The sequence below is a fragment of the Ailuropoda melanoleuca genome, chromosome 1 (genome assembly GCF_002007445.2).
Source record: "Ailuropoda melanoleuca isolate Jingjing chromosome 1, ASM200744v2, whole genome shotgun sequence".
In the NCBI taxonomy this organism is placed as follows: domain Eukaryota; kingdom Metazoa; phylum Chordata; class Mammalia; order Carnivora; family Ursidae; genus Ailuropoda; species Ailuropoda melanoleuca.
The window spans coordinates 148014819-148041400 of NC_048218.1; the positions used below are offsets into that span (position 1 = coordinate 148014819).

Here is a 26582-nt window from a genome sequence, read left to right on the forward strand (position 1 = left end):
ATCCCTTTATCAGATATGTCATTTGCAAGTACCTTCTCCCATTCCATCAGTTGCCTTTTAGTTTTGTTGCAGAAGCTTTTTATCTTAATGAAGTCCCCATAGTTCATTTTTACTTTTGTTTCCCTTGCCTCTGGTGACTTGTCTAGTAAGAAGTTGCTATAGCTGAGTCACAGAGGTTGCTGCCTGTGTTCTCCTCAAGGATTTTGATGGTTTTCTGTCTCACATTTAGATCTTTCATCCATTTTGGGTTGTTTTTGTGTATGGTGTAAGAAAGTGGTCCAGTTTCGTTCTTCTGCATGTGCTGTCCAATTTTTCCAACACCATTTGTTGAAAAGACTGTCTTTTTTCCATTGGATATTCTTTCCTGCTTTGTCGAAGATTAGTTGACCATATAGTTGCGGGTCAATTTCTAGGTTCTCTGTTCTGTTCCATTGATCTATGTGTCTGTTTTTGTGCCAGTACCATACTTTCTTGATTACAGCTTTGTAATACAGCTTGAAGTCTGGATCTGTGATGCCTCCAGCTTTGGTTTTAACATTAACTTTGGCTATTCAGGGTCTTTTCTAGTTCAATACAAATTTTAGAATTGTTTGTTCTAGCTCCATAAAAAATGCTGATGTTATTTTGATAGGGATTGCATTGAATGTGTAGATTGCTTTGGGTAGTATAGATCTCTAACAATATTTGTTCTTCCAATCCATGAGGATGGAATGTTTTTCCATTTCTTTGTGCCTTCTTCAGTTTTTTTCGTAAGTGTTCTATAATTTTTGGCATACAGGTCTTTCACCTGTTTAGTTAGGTTTATTCCTAGGAATCTTATGATTTTTGGTGCAATTGTAAATAGGATTGATTCCTTTATTTCCCTTTCTGCTGCTTCATTATTGGTATATGGAAATCAACAGATTTCTGTACATTGATTTTATATCCTGCCACTTTGCTGAATTCATCTATCAGTTCTTCCATTCTTTTGGTGGAGTATTTCGGGTTTTCTACATAGATATGCTGTTTTCTGTTCCCACCAATTTACATTCCCACCAATGGCATACAAGTGTTACCTTTTCTCCACATCCTTGCCAATACTTTTTATCTCTTATCTTTTGATAATAGCCATTCTAGCAGGTGTGAGGTGGTATCTCATTATGGCTTTAATTTGCATTTCCCTGATTATTAGTGGTGTTGAGCACCTTTTCATGTACCCGTTGGCCATTGTATGTCTTCTTTGGGAAAATGTCTGTTCAACTCTTGCCCATTTTTTAATTTTTAATTTTTTTTTTGCTGTTGATTTGTAAGAGTTCCTTGTATATTTTAGATATTAACTCCTTATCAAATCTATGGTTTACAGATATTTTCTCCCATTCCATAGCTTGCCTTTTCATTTTATTGATTTTTTTCCTTTGCTCTGCAGCTACTTCTTAGTTTGCTATAGTCCCACTTGTTTATTTTTGCTTTTGTTGCTTTGCTTTTGGGGTATATCCAAAATGTCATTGCCAAAACTGATGTCAAGGAGATTTTTCCCTATATTTTCTCCTAGGAGTTTTACAGCTTTGGGTCTTATTTTTAAGGCTTTAATCCATTTTGAGTTAATTTTGTATATGGTGTAAAAAGGTGGTCCGGTTTCATTCTTTGGCATGTGGATATCCAATTTTTCCAACACCGTTTATTGAAGAGATTACCTTTTTCCCATTGTGTGTTCTTGGCACCTTTGTCAAAGATTAGTTGACCATATATCTGAGTTTATTTCTGGGCCCTCTGTTCTGTTCCATTGGTCTATGTGTCTGTTTTTATGCCAGTACCATATTGTTTTGATTACTGTTGTATAGACTAGATGATTCTTAGTAAAATGATCATTTATTGAGCTTTTATGTCAGCCACTAGTCTTCACTGAAACCCAGTATAGAGTACTTTTGTAACTTCTCTTCACAGATGAGTAAATGTCATCCTGCCAGGTTAAGTAATTTGCCCAAGGTCAGGCAGCATGCACATAGGGCCCAGAGGGCCCATAGAACTCTCTAAATCCTGACTTCAAGTTAACTGAGAGTTGCTTTTGGAACCCTGTGCATTATGGGACAGGAAAGCATGCATAATGGGTTATCCCATTGCTTATACAGTTAAGTCATAGAAAGGCCAAAAATAGCATTAGAGGGTTGGGTGAAGAGAAAGCTAAATGGGACTAGACTCTAGGGTCTACAGAAATTAAGATAGTTGCAAGTATTCCCAATGATTCAGGCCTCAGGTATGCATATAAGAATGTCATAGCATTTCAAAACCTTGTTATGCCATTAGTAAGCCTTCCTCTTGGTCCTTAAAGGATCTACCACTTTGTTAAAGCAGAATTTAGATTTCATTTTTTTTAAACTGCCTTTTGTATGAATTCTCAGAATCAAGATAGAATAAGGTCTTTTGTATTTTCTTATTTGACAGTTTAAGCTTTACATGTCTAATAAAGCATCATAAGGCTCCATTCATCCCTAACATGATTCTTTACTCTTGCCATCCTTTGATATTTTAGCAGCATTCAAGGTAGTACCTTTTAATATATCACTCTCATGGCAAAGCAACAAGGTGCACTATCTTCTCAACTTGTAACTTCCTGGGCTTTTTCACTTTTTCTGGGTTTGCTGATGTTATCCAGAAAAGATATTCTGAGCTCCATTTTAATAATATCTTCCATGGTGATTTGGCTTTTTTTTTTCAGTGTCATTTGTGCTTATTGTAAGCTCTCTTTAATAGTGTGGAACATGAGTCTTTTCATAAGTAACATTAGAAATGATATTTTTATTTTTATGACATTGAAAGTGTTGTATAGAGTCTGTGTGATGGATGGAGTTTTTAATGATATTTCTTCTGTAATTATATTAACTTTTCTAGTTAAATACATCAATTTATAAGTTGAGTCAGTGAAGTAATATTTCTATCTTAGAAGATAATAAAAACTGGTAGGGCTCAGTTGCTCAGGGTTACATCAGGTCTAGCCATAAAAAACTTTGCTCTTCTGAAGTGATCTTTCCATGAAGGTACAAAAAGATCATAGTGAAATATAGATTTGTTTGTATATGAACTGGTAGTCTGTAAACAAAATATATTTACAGTATCTTTGAGAGTTCTGTGACAATGTCATTTTCTTCTAAAGTATTTTTGGAGGTAATTTGATATATCGCTGTGAAAAGAATCAGCTGTAAGTTAGATTATTTAAGTGTCTAGCATTAACTAAATAGAGGTTAGCAAACATTGCTAAATGCAGTTTCATTAGTTTCTTAGAAGTGGGGAGTTAGACTGTGCTTAGAAATAAAGTTTTTTGAAAAAAGCTACAATATTCTTCAATATTTTGGTCAGAAAGGTTAAAAAACATTTTAAAATCCTTTACATGCCAGAGTGACCCTTTATTAAAAAACAAAACAGAACAAAAACAAAACCCAAAACCTTTAGTCAGTCGCATTTGCTTTTTCTTTGGCTTTTTGGTTAACATATGGCGAAAGAATAATGTAGCTTTAATGTAATTTCCATGATAACTGTTCATTCATTCAAGAAATGTTTCAGTTACTGAACTAGTTTTTGGCAATATGTTGGTGAGTAAAACTACTGGAATTCCTCCCTTTTTAACACAAGTATTTGTTGAATCCCTACTGTATCTGAGGAACTCTGACCCTTACAGAATACATATTCTAGGTGCAGTTGATGTGCTCACATTCATATTTTTCAACAAAGTCAGTTCATTTAAAATCTGCCAAGATTTTAACCCACTGTTTTCTCTGAGCTTTGGGCTTCACATATGAATTACTATGTTTCTTTGCTTGCTTTTCTAAGTTAAGTTGAGCTTTTCGGTATTTGTTGAATACCAAGTATTCGATTTATATGTGTTTTTCTTTCATTAGATGAGGGCTAGGAGACCTTCATTCTGTGGCTTCTATAATATATCTAGGTCTAAGTTGTATTCCTGCATGGATGTATAATATTCTGCTGTAGTTGGCCTAGGATTACGTCATTGACACTTTCTGTGCACACAGATACCCTCTCGGTATTCTGAACTTCATTGTTGAATGTGGCTTCTTGTGTAAAGTGTAGTAGTATGTAGTAATGACATGTGGTAATACCTGGACATTGGTGTCTTGTGAGACTATTGAAATGAGTACACCTTGGTTTTGATTAAATATTTAGCAGATATTTAGCAGCAGAGAAAGGAAAATAAGCTTTTCCTATGTTGTATTACCATTAATTGATATCTTGGTTGAATGCACAATGACTTGTTTGTCTTTACTATACTCGGAATTTAGTTTTCGTTTTTACCTATTTGTAAAAGTTTTTATCTTAAAGAATTATTAGCCTTAAAGTCTTTAGTATTAGTATTTGGTTATATTAGTTAATCTTTAAGACAGTTGTCCTGTTCTACTTTGTACTAAACCAGGTAGTCAAAAAATAACATCTTTATACAGATAATCACATTTAATGGAGTAAGTATTACACTTAATCTCATGGTAAAACAGATGTTAGGTGAAGTGTATGTTCTGGGTCAACTTTTTTTTTATGTTGCTTATGGAACATTGAAGAAATTCTTATAATCCCTGAATATAACCATATAATAAACCATGTAAAATTGTATATAGGAATTTTAGAAAATAGGAAGGCACAGGAAAAGTAATGAAATAACTTAGTGTTAATATTTGCTGTGTCATTTAAAAATATTATTCCATTCTTGAATTAAGTGCCTCAAATTGTAAAAGCAAGTAAATATATAGTATGGTAGCTGAATCTTCGATTAGACTCGCTGTATCATTCCTATAGTTAATATAGCAATTCTAGAGGCTTCCACAGTTTAGTGACGATTTTTCATCCAAACATTGTCTTAATGTTTCTGTAATTCTGTATTCAGAGTAAGTTTGGTGGATGTGCGTGCTTCACCAAAAGAGCACCTTTTCATTTTTAGTGTTCCAGTGTGGAGCATGGTGGCTGGTTCTTAGAAGGTCCTGCAGCGAACACTTGATAAATTTTTACGAGAGATTTGTTTTGGGTATATAAGGGTTGAAATCACTGAACGATGATTATTATGATATGCAGCCTTGTAGATATCTGGCAAAGATGAAAATTAATAGATTACATTTGTGTTGCCATTTTCTAAAATACCTAAATGTTTAGGGAACAGATGGCTTTTATCTTCATTTAGGGCCTATCACTCAGTGGTAGTATATAAGGTTGGAAAAACACTGATTTAAACCTTCACGTGAAATGGGATCCGAGTGCTCCTGCTGGTAGAAATAGGTGGGACAAGGATGGATGATGTCAGGACAGTCCACATTTTGAAAGATGGAGAATATACTTCTACAGAGTGAGTTTCTAAGTTACATTGAAAGTTCTGTTAAATGAATTTTGGCCTGTTGAGGCTCCATGGAATCAGCTTCTAAAGCTGTTAAGTTAGAGAAACTAAACTTATCATGCCCCAAATTCGGTGGGCTTTTTCAATTAAAATTCTAAATATTTTTATAGTCTTTCATAAAGATCATGATTATACTAAGCTCCAAGTAAGGAGAATGTAAATTACATATTAATTTGCGCTGCATTATAATGTAAAAAATTTTTAACTGTAGAGTGGATTTTGGGGTAGTTATTTGCTTTAGAGAACGTCTAACTTATGTGCAAGTAAAATTATTCAATTTACCAAAGTGTTATTTACACAAACTTTTTAGGAAGTCAGTTACACAAGGTTGAGGTTCATCTGAGGTTGTAAAAACATATTACTGAATAGTATAATTTCTCATTGCTGCATAAAATGTTCTACTGACATTTAGCAGAATTAACTAATATCCTAAGAGGTTGTTACAAATGAACATGAATAGATATTTTCCATTCCCTTTCTAGTCTGAATTTAAAGAGTCTAAGAAATTTGGTATTCAACTAACCCCTAAAAGGGAAAGAACTCATATGCATTAATGATTTTATGTCTCACATTTCTCTGTGGGAAGATATGCTTTTAAATTAGATAAATATTCCAGGGCTTTTCCTGGAATATTTTGTCCTTATAAAAAGAAGTTATTCAGTTATAATTTCCTAGCATACTGTTTCTAACCAGCTTCATGGAGGAAGTATTTCTTCCTTCATGAAAAACTTTCACAAAACCTTCTACCGTTACTAATATCAGGAAGATAAAGCAATAAGTAAGCCTAATTAGACTAGAAATATGATTAGTGCTGTGGATTGTGATTTTATTTATAATTGTATAATACTACAGGCTGATTTTAACTTAAATATAAGTTTCCTTATATACTTAAAGACCAGGGAATTAATTAGCCAACTAATATGTTCATTTTGAAGGTCTATACAGTATGGTTATGAGTGTGTGTGTGTGTAAGTGTGTAAAAGAGAGGAGTCCCTAAAGTTCACATTCCTTTATCAGCAATTACTGGGTAATCACTGGCTCCTGATAATTTCTCCATACAGAGTAGAGATTCATGGTCATCTTTTCATAATCCTTTAAGTACTTTCAATATACTGAGTGGTAGTGACTTAGAGATTTGGTTTATCTCATGTAAGATGAAAGCAGTGGACCTATAACTAGGTATAATTCTGAACATCTTCCTTGTGACTATGGGGAAACTTGCTGTTTATCATGTTACAATTATATTTCCTTCCTGGAGGCATGTCTTAAATGCTGACTTCTTTGACTAAAGTTTACTTCAGGGTTATTTGGTAAAAAATAAGCTTGTTGGGTTGGTTTGGAGAAACAAATTAATCAGTCCAAATATAAATTCCCTTTTCTAAATCACCTAACATAGTTTAGAATGCCAACCCAGTTATATGCAGTTTAATTTTATTAACAAATGTATGATAATTTTCTCTGCTGAAGTTGGCTTTGTGATTTTTGAGCAAAAGATTATGTTGGTATTTAAATTCAAAGTTTAAACAAACACTGAAAGGTGTAATTGCATTTCTATGGACAGGGGAGGGTATTCTAAGTGGGACCTACAAATTAAAACAGACATTACCCTTACATTCTGCAAGTTGTCATATCCAGATATTTTAAAACTTATTATAACTGTATTTGGATGTTTTGCTCTTGCTCTTTATCTTCTTGTTAGTCTTGTTACCATCTATATAAAGGTTTTAATTTAAAGTGTATTCAACCGGGGCGCACGGGTGGCTCAGTCGGTTAAGCGTCTGTCCGCCTTCGGCTCAGGTAATGATCCCTTGGTCCTGGGATCGAGCCTGGAATCGGGCCTCCTGCTCAGCAGGGAACCTCCTTCTCCCTCTCCCACTCCCCCTGCTTGTGCTCTCTCTCTTTCTCTCTGTCAAATAAAGAAATAAAATCTTTAAAAGAAAATAAAGTGTATTCAACCTATGTTTCACAGGGTAGAATATATCATACTCTCTTAGTTAACATGCTTTTAAAAAGTGGTCTATTTTTCTATGCTACTGAGAGAAAAACATAACTTATTAATAACTTTTACCCGATATAATTCCAAATTTGGATCATGTGCTCTAATTATTCATATGTAATAAGATACAATTAGGAGTATAGTTATCAAGGTAAAGAATATCAAATGAATTAAATTTAAACTTAGAGATTTGGTACAGAAATGGAGTTGAATGATTTCTTGTATTTGCTTATTGGTGCTAAGGACCACAACCTTAAGACTATCAGACCCAGGGCATCAATGGGTTAAGTTATTACTTCCTGTCAGCATAATCATGACTTTTTCCTTCTCCCTCGTTTCTCCTGTCGTGGTCATCACTGTATCTTGTCCCATCTCCTTTGAATTATGTCCTGAATCTGGTGGCTTCTTTCCATCTGTCACCATCCGTTGTGTACCTTGTGTTCTTTGAGAACTGAGCTCACTTTTTATTGATAATGCTGTTATCCTTTTATAGCTCCATACTTTGAATACATGTTCCTTGTCAGGGTAGGGTAAGATAGATTACCTTAAATTAGATTAAGTTAGATTACCCTACTTGGGGTGATAATTTATGATAATAATTAGTGAGATTGTAAAATCTGGCCCAAACTGTCTGCAAGGATAATTGTAGATGCTAGTGCTACCAACTTTACTGCATCTCAGAATTTAAAGAAAGGTGGTCCACCAGCTGTTACTACTAGAACCACTTTGAAAATTCGCCTTGGAATATCTACTCTCCTCATCTGTTTCAACATTTTGGCAAGTGGGGTTCACTGTTATCAGTACTTCTGTCAGTATGCAAGAGATGCTGTATCAAGTTTGTGTGTCCTTCATAGAATGTATTTTTATATAACTTGCTATGTATTCTCACTAATTAAAGATCCTATAACTACTGTTAGATTACAGTTTTAAAAGACTATCTTCAAAAAAAGTCCCGAGATGTTTTCAACAATGGTAGCCTTCTAAAAATAAGTCCATGGTCTCCCAGGGTGCCTGGCAGGACAAGAAATTTAGTGTACTTGTTAAATGGTCTTACTTCATAAAAACATAGTTCTTGAGTATACACCATATCAAGGGTTTTGTATTGAATGAACCTATTTTAATTACCTGTGAAATATCTGAGCATAGAAATTTTTGTCTTTTATATAAATGTGGAAAAGAGGATGACAGTAGGACCTAAATTTGAGTTAGTTGGTCACTGTCTTGTACTTTATTCACAATGACTTTAGATGAGCCTCACATACAGAATATTTAAAGGAAATATGGAGCTACTCTATTTGAGGCTTTTCTAAAAAGTCTTTAGTAAAGAGGTCTAGAATATATGCCAGGTGATTTCTAGTTTTTAAATATTATTTCATAAAGGCAAAGGGAAGATAGATAAATGATATCCCAAGTTCAACAAATATTTCTTGAGTAGTTGTGCTAGGTGATAGAAAAACCNTGGGTGAAAAAAAAAAAAAAAAAAAAAAAAAAAAAAAAACCAAAAGAAAAAGAGAGCGAGCAAGAGAAACAGAAGCCTTACTTTTGGTGGGAAGGAGTCAAACTCTGGTAGGTAAGTCTTACATGAATCATTTAAGTACGAACTCAGTACAAATTAAACAGATTAGTGAATGGTATTGGGTTTTTGTTTCCTTTCATTAAGTGAAAGTACAGTAGCCAAAATATAGGTGGAAAGAGAGAAAGGTAAGTGGGTGACTTGACATCTCCATGAAAAATAAGTTAACTGCATTATTCATAATGTTTAAATGTATGTTGTTCAGTACTTGTTGTATGTCAACACTACATAGGAAACATTTTAAAGATTCCTTTTTTTTTTTTTAAGAGAGAGTGCAGGAACGGAGGGGAGAGGCAGAGGGAGAGAGAGAGTGAAGCTTAAGCAGGCTCCACACTCCACGCTGAGCCAACACAGGGCTCAATCTCATGATGATGAGATCATGACCTGAGCTGAAATCAAGAGTCAGATGTTTAACTGACTGAGCCACCCAGGCGCCCCAGAATTTTAAAAATTCTAACCAGACGTATAGAGGAAAAGAATGTAGAGAAAGGGGAAATATAAATCCAGTTGACCCACCTTTTTGTGTAATTGGCTGAGTGTGAGTTGGTTTTCCTCCCACATTGAGATGAGTCTTTCCAGTGTATCTGGAGATTTTTGTTAGGGTTTTGATTCCAAATGCCCCAGCTATTCTATTCAGGTATTGTTAATGATTCAACCTGTATCCAAAACTATAGTCTGATACTTGTTCACTCAGTTCTTGGGCACTTGGGTTGAACATTGTTATTTCATCATTTCAGGGAAAAAATTTTCAAATCTGTTATAATAAGCTCTGAAACTTTGTGACTTTATTCCATTGGTAGGTCCTAGGCAGTGCCACTTTGACTGAAGTACAGTTCAATCAGTATCAATAGACTATTTTTGACTAAGATTCTGGCCAGTTCTATGGCTATTTTGGAGGAATAAAATATGATGCTATTCTAAAATATTTTATGACACTTTTCCCCTGCACTTAGTCATGCCACTAGTAGTTTTATTTTTTCTCAAGTTGCTCTCAGTCCTTGGCAGCATTTCCTGGCAACCCTTTATGCACAATATTTATAGAATTGTTGAGGTGGAAGGTGTTCTGTGTATGCAAACACAGAACTGGTTTTTACCATGTTCTGTTTTACTCCATAGCCTCTACAAAGGTGTCATTTGTATAAGACATTTTCCTTCAGGATGTTTCCTGCAGCTTTTGGCCATTTCCAACTTTAATGAAGCATCCAATTTTGGATAAACTGCTGCTTCACAGCTACATATTTGATTCTTTGGTGTCAATATTTAGGAAAGTAAATGCTAGAATAAACATCTATGTTTCCTTATTTCTGAAGCCTTCATTCTGTTCAGCCGATTGGTTCTGGGCTTATAGAGAAGTGTAGTTAGTTGTGTATTTGCCAGTCAATGACATGTTCACCATTGCTGGACTGGGGGACTCAATATGAGAGAAAATACAGCTCATAGAGTAAGTTTAATTTATTAGATTCTTTTTCATTAATCAGATCAGTGATATCCACACATATTCCAGTACAGATTTCCATTTATCATTTGCCTACCGTCAGTAAATTTGCTTTCCTGGCAGTCCTATCTCATCGAGACTAAGCAGTTAACTCTCTTTCTAGGCCTTTACTCTTAATTTCTGTGTTTAACCATGGAGTTAACCTGTTATTATGCTATTATGAGCTAATCTGTAGTTATTATTACGTAAGCAAAGTGTTTATAGCTTAGACTTAAGTGCTTAAATCTTACCTTTGTTTATGAATTATATGCTAAAATATATTTGGATTTAGAATTCTTACGAATTTTCAGTGTGGATATCATGAGAAGAAATATTTAATGGTCTAGGAGACTACAGTGCTTTTTGTGTCATATTCATTCTTAATTCAAATAAGGGGTCAGAATGCCGATAGTTTTTTTTTTTTTTTCCAGAAGCTTTTTCAGAATCCAAGGAACTACAGTTGTCTTGCAGATTTCTAAAGATCTCATTTTACATGGTATAATTTTTCCTTTTTTAGTAATGATAAGACCTTGATCCCTTAATGTTAGTAGTCATAATCAGTTCTTTCTCGGCCTTGAAAATTATTTTAAGACTCTTTGTTCTTTAATGACATACCCAGTAGATGGCGGGGTAGTGTGAAAAGAGCCTGGTTATTTTTGTCCCTTCTAGATTTAGCCCCTTGCAAGGAGAAGGTCCTCTTCAAGGCTTCTTTCCATTCAGTCTTGTCCACATGACTCTCTCCAAACCCCTCAGTCCATTGCCCTACCATTCCATTTCTCGTGGTAAACTCTACCTTTTCCTGTAAAAGGAACTCCTGTCCATTGATCCCTTCCTGGTTCTTGCTGCAGCTTCCATAAGATGCACTTTAAAACTTGACTCTGTGATTGTCCACTCTAGGGGGAGGGGATGGGCAAAAATCCTGTCAATGGAGTGACTGTGGATACTCCATTTCAGGTAGTTTCCCCTCTACGTTAGTTAGGCAACAGTTCATTTCGTTACCAAGCGACCTAGGAAGAAAGTGTACTTATCTAAGGCTAGCATCAATTTTTCTCAGAGTCAACACAATCAAAATATTAGAAGAATATTAAAATTTAAAAAATATATGTATCTGGTTTTAGAAGGAATTGAATAACTCACATTTGGTTTGCAGCTATTCTGTAAATTTATAGTCTTAGATTCAAATGTGCTAAGAGGATAACTATGTGAATTTCAGCTCTTCCTCTGGTCAATATTTCATGTAGTGATAGAAGACTTGCCTGAGCAATATTAGGCAGTCTGCTGCTCCCTTCTTTCAGAGTTACTACCTGAATGGCGCATACCTCCTAGCAGTTTTTGTGTTAATTCCTTTCCAAGCTGTTGGTTGTATGAAGCTTAGTCTTTGGTAGATTCTTCAGGAAAAACTCATGGGAACAATATTCCTCAAGTTCTCCATACTTTATGTAGCAGGAACTCAGCTATAGTTTTTAATCTGTGCCTTTAATACTTGCAGGTCACTTTAGCTTTATTAAAATATGTTCAATGTAGGCTGTTCTGGATAATTTTCTCCAGATAAATAAATAAACACACACACACACACACACACACACACACACACACGTGTATACATACACGCATACTTTTATTTTAGAGTTTTTTAGCTTTTTTTGTTGTTTGTTTTTTGGGGGTTTTTTTGAGAGAGAGAGAGAGCACAGGAGGGGAGGGGCAGTGGGAGAGGGAGAGAGAGAGAATCTCAAGCCGACTCCATGTTGAGGCGGCAGAGCCTGACATGGGGCTCCATCTCACAACCCTAGGATCATAATTTGAGCCGAAATCAAAAGAATCAGACACTCAACTGAGTTGTTTTGTTTAGTTGCTTTGGTTTCCTTCAGGGACTCCTATTAAACATGTTGGACCATCTTGCTTATGTTACATATTAATCATTTTCTCTTGAAATCTTTTGATCTCTTTATTTTTTTGTAATTATAAAATTTGTCTTGTGCTCCATGTTCTATTTCTATTTCTGTTAAGGTATTGCCCATCGTGCTTTTTGTAATTTAGTCTTCATTCCTGAAATAAATATTTTTTAAATTTTCTAAGTCTTTCCTGAGTTTTGTCACCTCTCTTTTTATATCTTCCTTACCCTCAAACACATCACTTCTGAGTTTTTCTAATTCTGAGATTTTTCATTGCTTCTATCATTAAAAAACAAAAGATTTTTAGCTAGTTTTGAACTATTAGTTTACAATTTTCATCCTATATAGGCATGTCTTTCTTGCATGCTTTCATTATCCATAGACCATCATTTTTTCCTTGTGCCATTTTCCCTCCTAGTATAATTATGTGGGATTAATTTGCGCTTTTTTTTTTTTTTTTTTGCTCACAGTTTAAGTGAAATTAATTTTCCTGTACTTTTAAGAGGGATACCTCATTCAGGACAGCTTTTCTAGCTTCAGAACTCTACTATTCTCACTTCTCGTTCTTACAAAATGACTTAAAATCTCTGGTTTCTGTTATCACTCCCTTTGACTACCTTCCCCAAGTTTATCTCAGCTTTCCCTTTGCTTTGCTTGTGTTGTCCCTGTAATGTTCAGTGTAGATTGGACTCACAGTAATTTCTCTTTCGTATTGGACTCTGTATTGGAAGCAACTTTTGTTAGGTTTGAGACTACTCCTATAGTTCTGGTACTTCAAACTTTCTTCAGTTGGTGTCCTCTTGCACTTGTGTAGAACACTGTCCCAGTCTTGGCTGCTGTTCTCAGACTGGCCCTTTACATGCACCTTCTAGTGATGGGTGTTCTTTTGTTCTCAGGATCTTCAGAAGCCCACATACTTTCCCTCTGCTGCCTCTCAGACAGATGCTGAAAACACGATGGATAATTTCTGAATCTTTGTCACTATTAACTTATATTTGGAGTTTTTGCGGGGCTATTTTGTGACATTGTTATGTTGCAGACGCTGTCCCTGAGTCTTTGGTTTGGCTAGTTCTTTGCTCTGTTGTCACAGGGAGCTTTAAACTCTTCTGCTACCATCTTTTCTCCTTTTGGAATGTTTTGACAAAACTTTTATATGAAGAACTGTCTTGAATATTAAATATGGACTTATTGCTCTACCTAATGGACAGAAAATTCTACATATATTAGAAACCTTCCATAATGCTAAAATAAAAAATAAGAGGTTAGTATTATGAAGTGAAACTGTTCCTGGACATATATATAGAGGGTGTGTGTGAGAGAGAGAGAATTACCGTATTCATGGACATATATTCCAAATAAAAGTAGCTGAAAAGAATACTAGTAGTATTCTCTTCTAGATGGATGGATTTTTTTTCTGTTTGTGACTTTCTTCCTTTTCCCTCATTTAAAGGTAAATTTTGAAGAAAAATGCCTTTGTTATAGATCACAATTTGGGGGAAGTTATTTCCTACTTTAAAAATCAAAGGTTCATCAGTAATATTGTTTGTTATACTGTGGTCAAAATATGATCCATATTGTAGCCTTTTTTTTTCACTTTATAACATATATTTTCCTTTTTTTTCCCTTTCATTATCCAAGTTTTTATTTAAATTCCAGTTAATAAACAATGTAATATCAGTTTCAGGTGTAGAATTTAGTGATTTATCACTTACATACAACACCCAGTGCTCATCCAAAAAGGAGGAAAAAAAAAAAAAGAGGCAAACCAGAAAAAAGACTCAACTATAGAGAACGAACTAAGCATTACTGGAGGGAAGGGGGGTGGGAGAATGGGTTAAATGGATGATAGGTATTAAAGAGGGACTTGTTTGTTTCTCTTTTTAATTTAGGATAGAGTAGTGAATCTACCTCATTTGTTTAAAATTTTTCCAAGTGCTATGACTTCTGGGTGATTCAGTTGATTAAGCGTCTGCCTTCGGCTCAGGTCATGATCCAGGGTCCTGGGATTGAGCCCCGCATTGGGTTCCTTGCTCAGTGGGGAGCCTGCTTCTCAGGCTCCCCCTGCTTGTGCTCTCTCTCTCTCTGACAAGTAAATAAATAAAATCTTTAATAATGCAAAAAAATTTTTTTTCCAAGTTCTGCCAATGCTTTAACTGGAAGTTGGCTCTTTAAAACAAAATTTTGTGGAATACTCTGTCTTATGATTATAGAATACTTGCTTTCCTTTCAATTACAATATTACTTTCCATCTTTGACCATTTTATTTTGGTTCTTTTATAGTTTCTAATACTTTGTGATTATTTCTTTAATGTCTGAGCCCATTAGTCATAATGGATTTAGATGTTTGGAATCTATGAATTGAATTCATTGGAAGTTCATAAGCTTATGAGCCTTCTAATTATGACTTCTCCAAGATTCTTTAAAGGACTATTATTTTGTCACCAGAAAAAAATGAACTAAAACATCTTCATCATCTTATCTGCCATATATGTAATTTCTCTGTAGATGTAGTCCATATGTCAGAGCTCCATCCTACTTTGTTGTGTATTCTTCCACTGCTTGTCACCAGGCTTTATGGTGTTCTTAGTGAGGTTTTTTTTATAACCTTGATTCAGAAAGATACTCTCTTGGGTTTCCTTTGAAAACAAGCTGAAGGTTTTTCTCCAAATGTCTTATCTCAACTTATGTGCCATTTGACACAAATTTGATTGAGTGAGCTATAACCCAGAGAGTCATTCATAAATGGCTGCGTGACTACATTTTTTAAAAAATTTTTTTTCTTGACAGACCTTAGGCTGTGTCAGGCTTCATTTGGTCAGAAGCATGTTTGTTTCTCTTGTCAACTTCTTGGTTGGTTCCTTTCCAGATTTCTGCAGGGCAGCCATATGGTCATTTCTGCACGTTTTCTAGATTGCCTCTGTGGCAAAATTCCAGGTCTGGTTGATTAGTGTTTCAGAATCTACCCACACTAAGAGGGCTTCAATTTTTGCCCTTTAGTTTGATTTCAGATAGCATATTCAGATCTCGTGTCCTTCCTTTCTCTTACCTGAAGTTCATTTAATTTTGATGATTTTATTTTATGTGGCCAGTGTATTTTCATATTCATATGTCAAGGAAGAAAGACTTAATAAAGGCTAAAGTGCCTGGACTATACTGATTTTGGAAAACTGAATCTTGTAATAATTCTTCTAGATGACCAATATTAATGTATGTTAGATTGGCTAGAGAAGTATACTAGTCTCCTTTCTACATTTTTAAATTATTGGTTATACAGTTAAAAAAATTTTTTTTAGCAAATTTATTTTGAAAATCATTCTTGGGACACCTGGGTGGCTCAATCATTAAGTGTCTGCCTTCGGCTTAGGTCACAATCCCAGGGTCCTGGGGTCGAGCCCCACATCAGGCTCCCTGCTTAGTGGGGAGCCTGCTTCTCCTTCCCCCACTTTTCCTGCTTGTGTTCTCTCTCACTGTCTCTCTCTCTGTCAAATAAGTAAATAAAATCTTTAAAAAAAATCATTATAACTGTCAGGTAAGAAGAAAATTACTCAATGTTAGTGATGTTATAGAAAAAATTATGAGACCTATTAAAGAAAGGCAAGGCAAACTTCATTCAGAGAAACTATTGTGATAGGTGTAGGGACCACCACAATGAAGTTTTGGAGTGGGGGAGAGAAACTGGGCTCAAACTCTGAATACAACAAGGATGAGTGGGGATTTCTAGGCAAGGAGCAGGGTGAGTATTAGTGAATGAGAAATTACTATGGAGGAAGGAAACATTGGTGTAAGGAGGGATTCTGGCTAAACAGACTTCACAGGATTTTGTTAAAGATAAGCCAGGGTGATCAGATATCACATGGGGGGTGGTGGAGGTTGAGGAACCTGATGAGGTATCAGGGTGATCAGAAATTGAGGGTGGGGGATTCTTTTTAAACCTGGACAGTGCAGAGGTAAAGATGGAAGCCCAAAAGTTAGGGCTGAGCTGAGAAGAGTTCAGAGGAGCCTGACTAAAGTTTCGTCAAGGAGAAACTCTTTGACAGTGATAATAATTTAAAACTGTAGCTCTCAAAGAAGAGGTCTGATTACAGAAATACTGAAGCAAACCTTTGATAACAAAATAGATCTTTAGCAAATTATGGTTGACTTCGGTGAGCCAATAGGAGGAATATTTCCAACCTGTATTTGTTTATGGTTGTTCTTGATCTCCACTAGATTAGGAACTGTATTGTTTCAAACAGAAGAAAGGCAATTTCTTGTCTTCAGTCTTGGCTCAGTTAATTCGTTATTTTGATTTCAGTGATGAAGATTGAAATTATAATATGGATGAGTTAAGTTAGACAACATGAAAAGCTCATTGATTTTCTGGTAAAGGTTGTTTAATAAACAGGCTTAAATGCTTTAAACAAATTATTAAAATCTAAATTTCATTTTGCTTATATATTCGATTTAATTTTGCTCTGGCACTTTCATTTTATAAGGGAACCTACTTAATATATTTTTTCAGACTTCCTCATATTTTTCAGGAAGTGGGTTTTATTGTACTTAACTTTTATTTGCATGCAAAATGCCCTCTTTGGGTGGGAAGGTCTCTGTCCAAAAGAAGCTGTCTTGAACTTTGTTATCTCATCTTTCTGGTCCCTAAGCATCCTGCCTAGAGTGTTCTGTATTAAAATTTGAAGGTTCTTATGTCATGGCTGGCACTAAGTTTAGAAAGTGACCTTTTGAAGGAGATGAGTGTTGAAATTTATTAGATTCTAGGGGCTCCTGGGTGGCTCAGGTGCTTAAGCCTCAGACTTTTGATTTCAGCTCAGGTCATGATCTCGGAGTTGTGAGATCGAGCCCCAGGCTCCACGCTGGGCGTGGGGCCTGCTTGAGTTTCTCTCACCCCTCTGCCTTTCCCCCACCCCACCACTTGCACCCACTCTTTCTCTCTAAAAAAAAATAAATAAAAATAAAAAGTATTAGATTCTAGAAGTTTAGCTGCTGAGAGCAGATTTCAAAGAATTGGGTGATATTTTTGCAGTAAGATATTTCCTTAGGTATATGTAGTCAAACTTTCAGTGCCTTTAAATGGGAGTAAATTATTGTCATAAAAAGATTTTATTTTTGAGCACCTACAATTCCAAAGGATCTAGTACCAATCCTTCAGACATAGGTTCTTAAGCTTTTATTAGCATTAAGAGTCACCTGAGATGCTTACTAAACATTCAGATTTCTTGATCCCACTACCAGAGAGTCTCACATGATTGATAAGAAATCGGGCACAGAAATGAGCATATTTAACAAAAGTCTTACACTTTGAGAAGCATTGCTTTAGGATCCCTTTTGATGCATCTGATTCAGTCTGGTTTGGTTTAAAAAACTAGGTTGATACCCGGTTCCACCCTATAACTTCTTGATTAGAATCTCTGGGAGTATGGCCCGGTAACTTGAATTTTTAACAAGCTCTGTGAATTTTTAACAAGCTCCGTGGTGCTCCTTATACAGAAAGCCACATAGGATCCCATCCTTGAGTTCCATTGCTTAGTCCACCATTGAATTGCCTGAGGGTCTTAATGTCTTTATATTCTAGGATCTTCCAAGATCTCATTTCTAGATGAAATACTAAAAAGCTGCTTCTTTTACTTCTCAGACAGGCCCAGGTGTTAACGTAGTGGCTGAAAAGCATTGCCAATTTTTTAAAGCATTTTTTGACATTGTTCTAATCAATACTAGGTAATTTAAGGCATGTACATACACACACACATCCATAATGGGACTTAATGACTGTTTTCATTTTGAATGTTAACAAAGTTAAGTGATAAACACAGTTTTACTATGATAACTGTTAAATGATAAAAAGATTTTACACACTTCAGAAGCTTAAATTTAAGACAAAATATCATTATATATGTATGTTTTGATACTATTGGCTAGCACTGTTAATGTGACATTTTAAAAACTCGCTATGAGTTCTGTGATACAAACAACTGGAAAAATTGGGTTAGTACTTAGTTGTCTTAAGCATTTTGCTTCATTGCATGGTTTGAAGATTCTTTACAATTGTAATCAATGATGGATTTTGAATAAAGTAAGAAGCAGTTAATTCATGGTATTATAAGGGCTAAGTTTCATGGAATTATAGTCACACAGTGGTTGAAGGAGTAATAATAGCTCTTTTTCAAAAAGTTTTAAATAGTTATTGAAATGCTTTAAGTTTAGATATGTTTTGTGTAAAAAGTGTAAATGGAAAGCTTTGGCTAATAATCATTAATTGAAAGTTAAACACAGAGGATTGACAATTTTTACTTTCTTATGTAGATTGAATGTAGTATGAAAAGGTTAGAGTGTGTTCATAGCCCAAGAAAGAATATGAGCACTTTTTTATTCTGTGTGTTGGTTTACATTCTGTGTGGTTACATTATGGCACTCAAAAATATTGTATCATCTTTGCCACTTAGTAAAGTTAGTTTGGAAGATGTGGTGGCTTGTTTCATATTATTCTGTAGCTAAAGTTCTTTAAGTTTCCAATATTCAGTAACTTTTTTTTTTAACTTGTGAAAGTTTTACTTTGTTTTCCACTGCAGATTAGGTTCTTAAGGCATGAGATTTCCAAACTCACAAACCAGCCAATCCTCAGGCATCGCCACTAAAGTAAAAATTGTTGGGAACAAATTAGTTAATTTAACATCATGTTACATTGCTCTGGCAGGTAGATATTAAGCATGCTATGTTTTGAACAATGCTTAGTCTGCTATTCAAATTCAGGATTACCCAATATATAGCTTCTTGCCTTTAAACCTATTTGATTATTATTACTTTAAAGTTGAATTTCCAATTGGTTGTTAGAGAGCAGAATTATTTTGTACAGTCCTCAGTAGGTACACCGAGGAGCCCCAGGCCTAGCAACTGCTGTTGCCATGTGGCTTTCTGTTCAGGGAGGCGAAGAAGGGCAGGAAAGCGCAACCTTTAGATGAATGTAAGGAGGAAGACTTTTTACATATTGTTGCTATCAACAGTCATTTTCCGGTTCTAATATAAGGATGATAGTACTGGAAATAGATGTGATTTTTTTTCCTATCATATTTTTTTGCTGAAGTTAGTTATTCTGTATTTTATCTTCAAGTATTTAAGTATGGGTATTAGCAACAGGACTGCTAAGGAGCATGGCAAAGACTCTTGCTATTCCTTTGGTGTAATTGGAGAGCATCATTCTTGCTATCTGCTGAGTAATCTGCTTGTTTGCCTTCCTAATCTTCATTGATGTGCATTTGCCATACATATACTGCTTTATATTATAGTTTAATTATATGTAACATATCTCCCCCAACCAGTACCTAAACTCCTTGAAGAAAGTCTGAAACTTGTTTTGTAATTTCCCTTGGTGCATGTAACAGTACTTTCCATATGGTAGACGCTTAGCAAGTTTTCTTTAGTCATAATGATTACCTGGTTTCACCACTTACGAAGGTACTATTTTCTTGATGCCTGTTTACCTTAAGTAATGATAATAAGTATTTATTTAATTGATTTTCTCTCATACTTTACATAAGTATAATTGAATATTTTAGCAATTCTATTAAGTTATTCAAGCTGCTGTAAATTAATTCAAAGATTGTCTATAATAATGCTTGTTTCTAGCTCATAAGGTGTCCTCTTGTTTGATCTAACTTGAATTGAGGTAATTTTGTAATAATTAGTAGAGAAATATTGTGATTACCCAATTCAAAACTAAACACATATTCTAATCACAACTGTAATCATGAAATAAACAATTTATTGTGTTGAATATATAAATAATGGAAAACCAGTGTTGATTTTCCTTATTGCACTACATTGTAAAACTTGAATTGGTAGGCAATGATACCATGAAATAAATACATAAAAAGTTGTAAGAATCAGGGCTTAGATGTCGAGGCAGTTAAAGACTAACTCATTGCCATGATAGTTTGGATAATAGTAATAGGTCATCTTGTTGAAATAGAATTGCATTGTTTATCTTAAACTTTTGTTAAATCTAAGGCTTTAGTGATATTTGATAGATGGGGTTATTATGACTAATCATATCCAGGAAGAGTACTATCCTTGCCAATTTTCAAACCTAGTCTGAATTTTTACACTTCAAGTAATTTGGAAATTAATAATACCCTGTCTTTGAAATAGTCCTGGTTGTGAGCATTGGTGAGAATCTTTGTTTTTTTAAAGAATATGTTTGAAATAGGACCTTTCAAGAATACTTCCCTCATATACTTTAATTTCTTTAAAAAAATGATGACTGGTAGAGTGAATTTTGTAACAAGATATGGATACTGTGTTGCCCTTATTTTTTTCTTTTTAAGGCAGACCTTTTTATTTGTTTTGGTGTTGGTAATGTCTGGTGCTTGTCTACACATTCTTAACACAATTAAGCAGTAGGGTAATGTCATGAAATTAGACAGAGCTAAGTGGCCAATCTATCCATTGAGTCTAGCACACAGTTTCAGGTCCATTGAAATGAGTGAGGCCATCTATTGAAATACAGGGAGAAAACATCATAACTTCTATTTTTTAATACATGTATATTTTAATTTTTTATTCCATATCATATGTTTATTTTGTCTGTTTTATAATATTTAGCATATTAATAATATGGTACATACTACATTTATAAATAACTATACATTTTGCTACATGCTTACCTATTTACCAATGGAGTACTTAGTCAAAATGGCTTGAAGACCTCAGTTCTGACAAAGTAGCTAATCATAGAGAATGGATTCTTATAGGAGAACATGTGACCTTTTGAGAGTGATAGGCAAAGGTCCAGTGATAAAATAAATAAGAGTTACTAAATATAAATTAAAATATATAGATGAAGGGACCTATTTATATAGATTCTTCATCATAAAACATAAATATGACTCCTATAGTTTGTTTTCCAAGTTAGGAGGAGTTTGAATAGCTATAAGTAGAGTACATGCAATATTTTAATAGTTTGGAACAATTTGAGTTTAGGCACAGGTTTTTCACATGTAATGGTTCATCTTTTCACGGTTATAGCCGACCTTTATGTAGGGCATTTTTTTATTTAGTAATGTACTGCTGTAAATGTTGGCTCTTTGTTTTAAGGGATAATCTGTTTTTGTCTTTTGTGTCCTCCTGGTGGAGGGAACTTTAGGTAACTTCTAAAAATTTTAAATAAATTATTATAAATTAGATTATGAGAAACATGTTTCCCAGAGTTGCTAATATTTGTGGGCATTGCTTTTATAGCCAGAAAAAAATACTTGAAAAAATTAGTAGAAATAACTTCTACTACTGAAAACAGTCTACGTAGATATTAGCTATGATAAGAAGAGTGAAGAAAAAAACAGTGAAATAGTGGGCAAGAAAGCAAGGCAGCATTACGAATAAAAAGAAAAAGTTACATGACAAGTTAAATTTATTATAGCAATAACGTAAGTGGGATAAATTTACCTTCTACAAGAAGGCATACTACAAAGTTTTTTTCAAAAAGCCTAGTTATATACCGTATACAAGAGACACAGATAAACAGAATGATTAAAAGAAATTGAAAATTAAAGAATAGGCATACCAGGCAAATTATAATAGAAAGCAAAAGGGAGTCAGAATGTTTAATTTGAAAGAGTTTAAAAAGTGATAAATGAAATAGATTATAATGGTGAGCTATGCAAACCATGAAGACATCATGGATCAGTATGTGTCAAATTACACAGAACTAAAATATAAATGATTAAAAATTGCAAGAAAGAGGGGTGTGTGGGTGGCTCAGTTGGTTGAGTGTCTGACTCTTGATTTTGGTTCAGGTCATGATCTCAGGGTCCTGGGATCAAGCCCCTTGTCGGGCTCCATGCTCAGCATGGAATCTGCTTGTCCCTCTCTGTCTGTTCCTTCCCCCTGTGCTCGTGCTTTGCTTTCTCTCTGTCTCTGTCTCTCTGTCTCTCAAATAAATAAATTGCAAGAAAGAATTATTAGTTTTCAATAGTAGTTTAGAAATTTGAGAGTTCTTCTCTAAATCTGTGACATCCAGCTGGTAATTATATTATTCCTGTATTCTATATTTTTATTTCAGTTGATGTACAAGACAAATAAAGGGCTGTATATTCTGAAAACAGAAAATATATCTTCTCCGTAACTCATGAAATGTTTATAAAAATTGACCATGTTTTTGGTCACAAAGTAAATTCAGGTAGTTGTAAAGAGTAGATAGAAATAGGTCATCCTAGATTCTCTGCCCACAGTGAAATGAAATTAGAGCTAAGTAATAAAGATAGGGAGAAAATTTGTAATTTTCATATCTTCTATAATACTCTTGGGTTGAAGAAATCAAAACTGCAGTTTTAAGATATGTAAATAATATGATAACATCGAAATATGCTGTGTTTTGTTGTCTGATAAACTACTTATGTATTCTGGTTTAGGAAGATATTTAAAGGACAGTGTTCAATAAAAAATGTTTCTTGACTGAATGTGCCAGGCATTTTAGTTCAATGTGAGATATAACCCTGAATAAGACTCTGGGCCTTGGAGCTTATAATTAAAGGGATTTTATTATAGAAAGCATATCAGTGGTAAATTATTGGGGATGTGTATATGAAAAACCCTCTATAATTTCTTTGTAAAGAAACTATGGAGTTTGTTATGATCATTTTAATTTTCAACAGAGGTACCTATGGTACCCAAATGGAGAGAAGTAGAGATTGTTATAGTAGATTGATTGGATGGTAAAGAATGTCTGGAGATCTTGCTTCCTTTTTACCTCTGTCTCCTGTTAGCAGTTCTCTTTCATTGGACAATTCTGTTTTACCCCTTTGGGCTTCAGATTCTTCATATATAAATGAGGAAATTGAATTAAAATATAGAGTTCTTTATACACATTATTTTTGTGTAGCCATGAGTAAATTGATCAAATACATATTGAGCATTGACTCCTTTTCAGTGTGTAGAGACTAGAGACTAAACTTATGTTCTGGTTGGGGAGAAAGACAAACTTACGGTTCCATGCAAGCAGAGCGGGGCACATCTATCTTAAACCAAGGGTAGAGATGGAGAAAGAAAAGCACTGGGAAAGGTTTCACAGAGTTGGTGTGACACCTGAGCTGGTCTGGGAGATGAGTTTATCAAGTGAACAAAGAAGGAGAGTGTTCTAGGCACAGTAAATAATAAAATGTATAGAGGCAGGGAAGGGAGTGTTTTACATTTGGGAAACTGCAGTTGGTTCATTTGGCACTTTGTAGTTAGCATAGATGTTTGGAGGAGTAGCAAGACATCAAACACTGAGGTCTATGGGAGCATAAAAGCTTTAAATTAAAGAGTGATTAACCATGGAAATTTTTTTTTAGTGGTGTTGAAAGGTAGCCCTGTGTAAGATTTAATTGAGATGGATGCAGAGATGGCAGTTAGGAAACTGGCAGTCCAGGTGCGACATGATAGAGTCTTAATTAAAGTAATGGCAGTGAAGATGATCGGTAGATTTAAAATAGGTCTCTAAAATGGGTGGGCTTCAGAGCGTCTGTGACAGCCCTGGAAGTATATGCAAGATTTAGTATGTGAATGTATTTTCCTTCAGAGAGGGTCTGCAAATTGCAGGTCATATAAGAGAGTTATTAGGGTAAATACATATTGTAGGGGAAATCGACAGGGTGACATTCTCTATAAGCTATAAAGTTGAAATAATTTTAAATTTTACGTAAATTTGTCAGTGACTAATCTAATTTTTTTTCACTTTTTATAGTGGACAGGCCAAAATCTCAGCAAGTTCGAACCTCTAGTACAATAAGGCGAACCTCTTCTTTGGATACGATAACAGGACCTTATCTCACAGGACAGTGGCCACGGGATCCTCATGTTCATTACCCTTCATGCATGAAAGATAAAGCTACTCAGGTAAAATGAGCAAATCAAAATCAATTTTATTACCCTGCAGTTCTTCTGTTTTAATCACATTAAACAAAATGTAATTTCATCAAATTTTTCCAAATTTGAAATATAATATATTCAACCAAAGAAGGAAGCCATTTCTTTTCATAAACTTTAGACTGTTTTTTTTTTTTTTGTCATTTGGGTTTTAAAAGTTTTTAAATTATTTAAAATTTAATAAACAGCACATAAGTCTATATTACACAGTTTGTGAGACATAGTTTTAAGAATTGCTTAACAGAAATTAATAACTAGTATCTATATGAGAAAATATAAATAATTTTTGGAGAAAAGTTTGCACGGTTCTTGGAAAGAATTTATAAAGTATTAACACATGGTTTGTCACACTTTTTCTACATGTGGAAGGTTCCCCAACCTTTTTGATTTGAGAAGCTTTTCCTTCAAGTCAGGGAAAAATCTGAAACACCCTAATTTATGATTTCTGAGTTCTTGACCGTATCTTCATAATAGTAGTCAATCGGTATTATGAAGAATACTAAAAATATAAGAGATGGTTGTTGGCTTTAACTTCCAGAATAATTAGGAAGATAAGATCTAAATTTATGAAAATCAGTAATAGAAGATAGTATATAATTAGATGTTTGATGAATAGAGCACTTAAATGTGAGAGAATCCAAAGGTACGAGACAATTTTGAGCTTCATGGGTTGGGGAAGTGGAAGGATTAGAGCTTCGTGTCTGAAGAAAAAAGGGAGAAAATTTTGGACGTGATTTATGAGAATCTTCTCAATTTTTGTAGTTTTCTCAGATAAGCTTGAAACCATGAAATTAGCTTCTTTATCATTGATCCTATCAATTTTGTCTTTGTAATATTTTATGCTACCCCCGGTCTTTTGCTTTCCACTCTTCATTTTGTGAGGAAAAGGATCAGTTTTGTAGGCAGTGGGATTCTCGAGTAGACATAACTAGCAAAACTTAGAGATGTAGGCCTGGCCACTTAGAATTGGACACAGATAATTCAGGACCACCTTTCTGGAGGAGTTGGGTTCACAAGCGTGATAAATTGTAGACATGGAACATAAAGAAAGGTCAAGAGACTAAGGACTTAGTCTTTGGAAATGCACAGAGGGAAGAGAGAAAACTAATGTGTGCACATAATGCACTTGGAAGCAACAGGAAGAGGAGGGAGGGGGTTAACATTTACTGACTATGGATCATGTGCTGTGTGTTTTATATCCTGAGTTTCATTTAATTCTCAAAAGAGTGTTATAAGATGACACGAATGGGGAAGCAGAAACTCAGGATCATAAAGCTAGAAAGTGTTGCAGCCAGGCTTCTAACACAAGTTAGTTTGTCAGTTATTCTGAGCTTCAATTTTTATGTTAGGATAAATGGAATACTGTGCCTGTGTGTATCACCTAGTAGAGTGACTGGCACTATACTTCAGGTAAAAGCTCTTCTTTTTAGATTTTAAAAAAGTCTACTTTTTATTGAACATGTACTTTATGCAGACGCTATTCAGAAAGAGAAGAGCCAGAAAAAGAGCAAAAGCCAAGCAAAGAACTGAAATAATCTACCCTTAGACGCAGGGACAGATGTTCTAAGGAAGAATTGTTAACACTATCGGGTGCTAGAGAGATCATGGAGAATCAGGGCTAAAGTTAGGAATTCCAAGCACATTATCTTGGAGAGAGTAATATTGATGATATTATAGAGGAGAAAACTCAGATATTCGAGAGTTAAGAAGAGAGCGATATAGAGATAGAAAAAAGGGTATCTTAAGCTTGTCTGTTTCTTTATCTGGACGACGGGGTTAGTGAAACCTAACTCATGATAATGTTACATGACTAAATATGACAATATTTGAAAATGAATATGTCAGTACTGATTAGTAGTAGATACAGATAGGCTCATTTGTAACAAATATGAATGAAGACCCATATACCATGTATGTATAAGTTAAATTAAAAAACCATTACATAAAATATATTTTGTCCTCCCACTTTGACAAATAAACCTTCATATGGACCTTGAACTTCAGGTTTGAACTAAGAAGTTGGATTCTTCAAACTTAATGCCAGAATGTGTCTGCATGCGTTGAACCCATCCTGCCTTCTAAGCCTAAATCCGTATCTCTTCCTATCCCCCACACCATTCTCTTCTCTGAGGGGTGTTTCAACCTCCTAATACTCACATCCATGCTTCATTCATATTCCTTCAGCAAGTGAGACCCAGGGAATAGGTTCTTTCAGAACCTGGAAGTGATGCTACTCTGTTTAGGCAAGGAATTCCTGGGTCTAAATTACCCAGGGCCTAGGCTGTGGCAGAAGTGTGGGCTCATGGTGTGTATGTTCTTTTGGACCCATGATCTCTCACCTGTGAGGAGGGGTGTGACTAGAAGAGGGCCAGAACAGTTCCCCCTAA

The 26582-nt window shown here is 34.8% G+C and overlaps 1 protein-coding gene across 1 annotated transcript in view; it reads left to right on the forward strand.

Moving 5' to 3' along the window:
• The window catches only part of GLCCI1 (glucocorticoid induced 1), a 119894-nt gene that overhangs the window by 26254 nt on the left and 67058 nt on the right, over positions 1 to 26582 (forward strand). The window contains exon 3 of the mRNA XM_034642946.1: positions 24014 to 24165. Within this exon, the coding sequence (XP_034498837.1) occupies positions 24014 to 24165 (152 nt within the window). The remainder of the gene's footprint in view (positions 1 to 24013; positions 24166 to 26582) is intronic.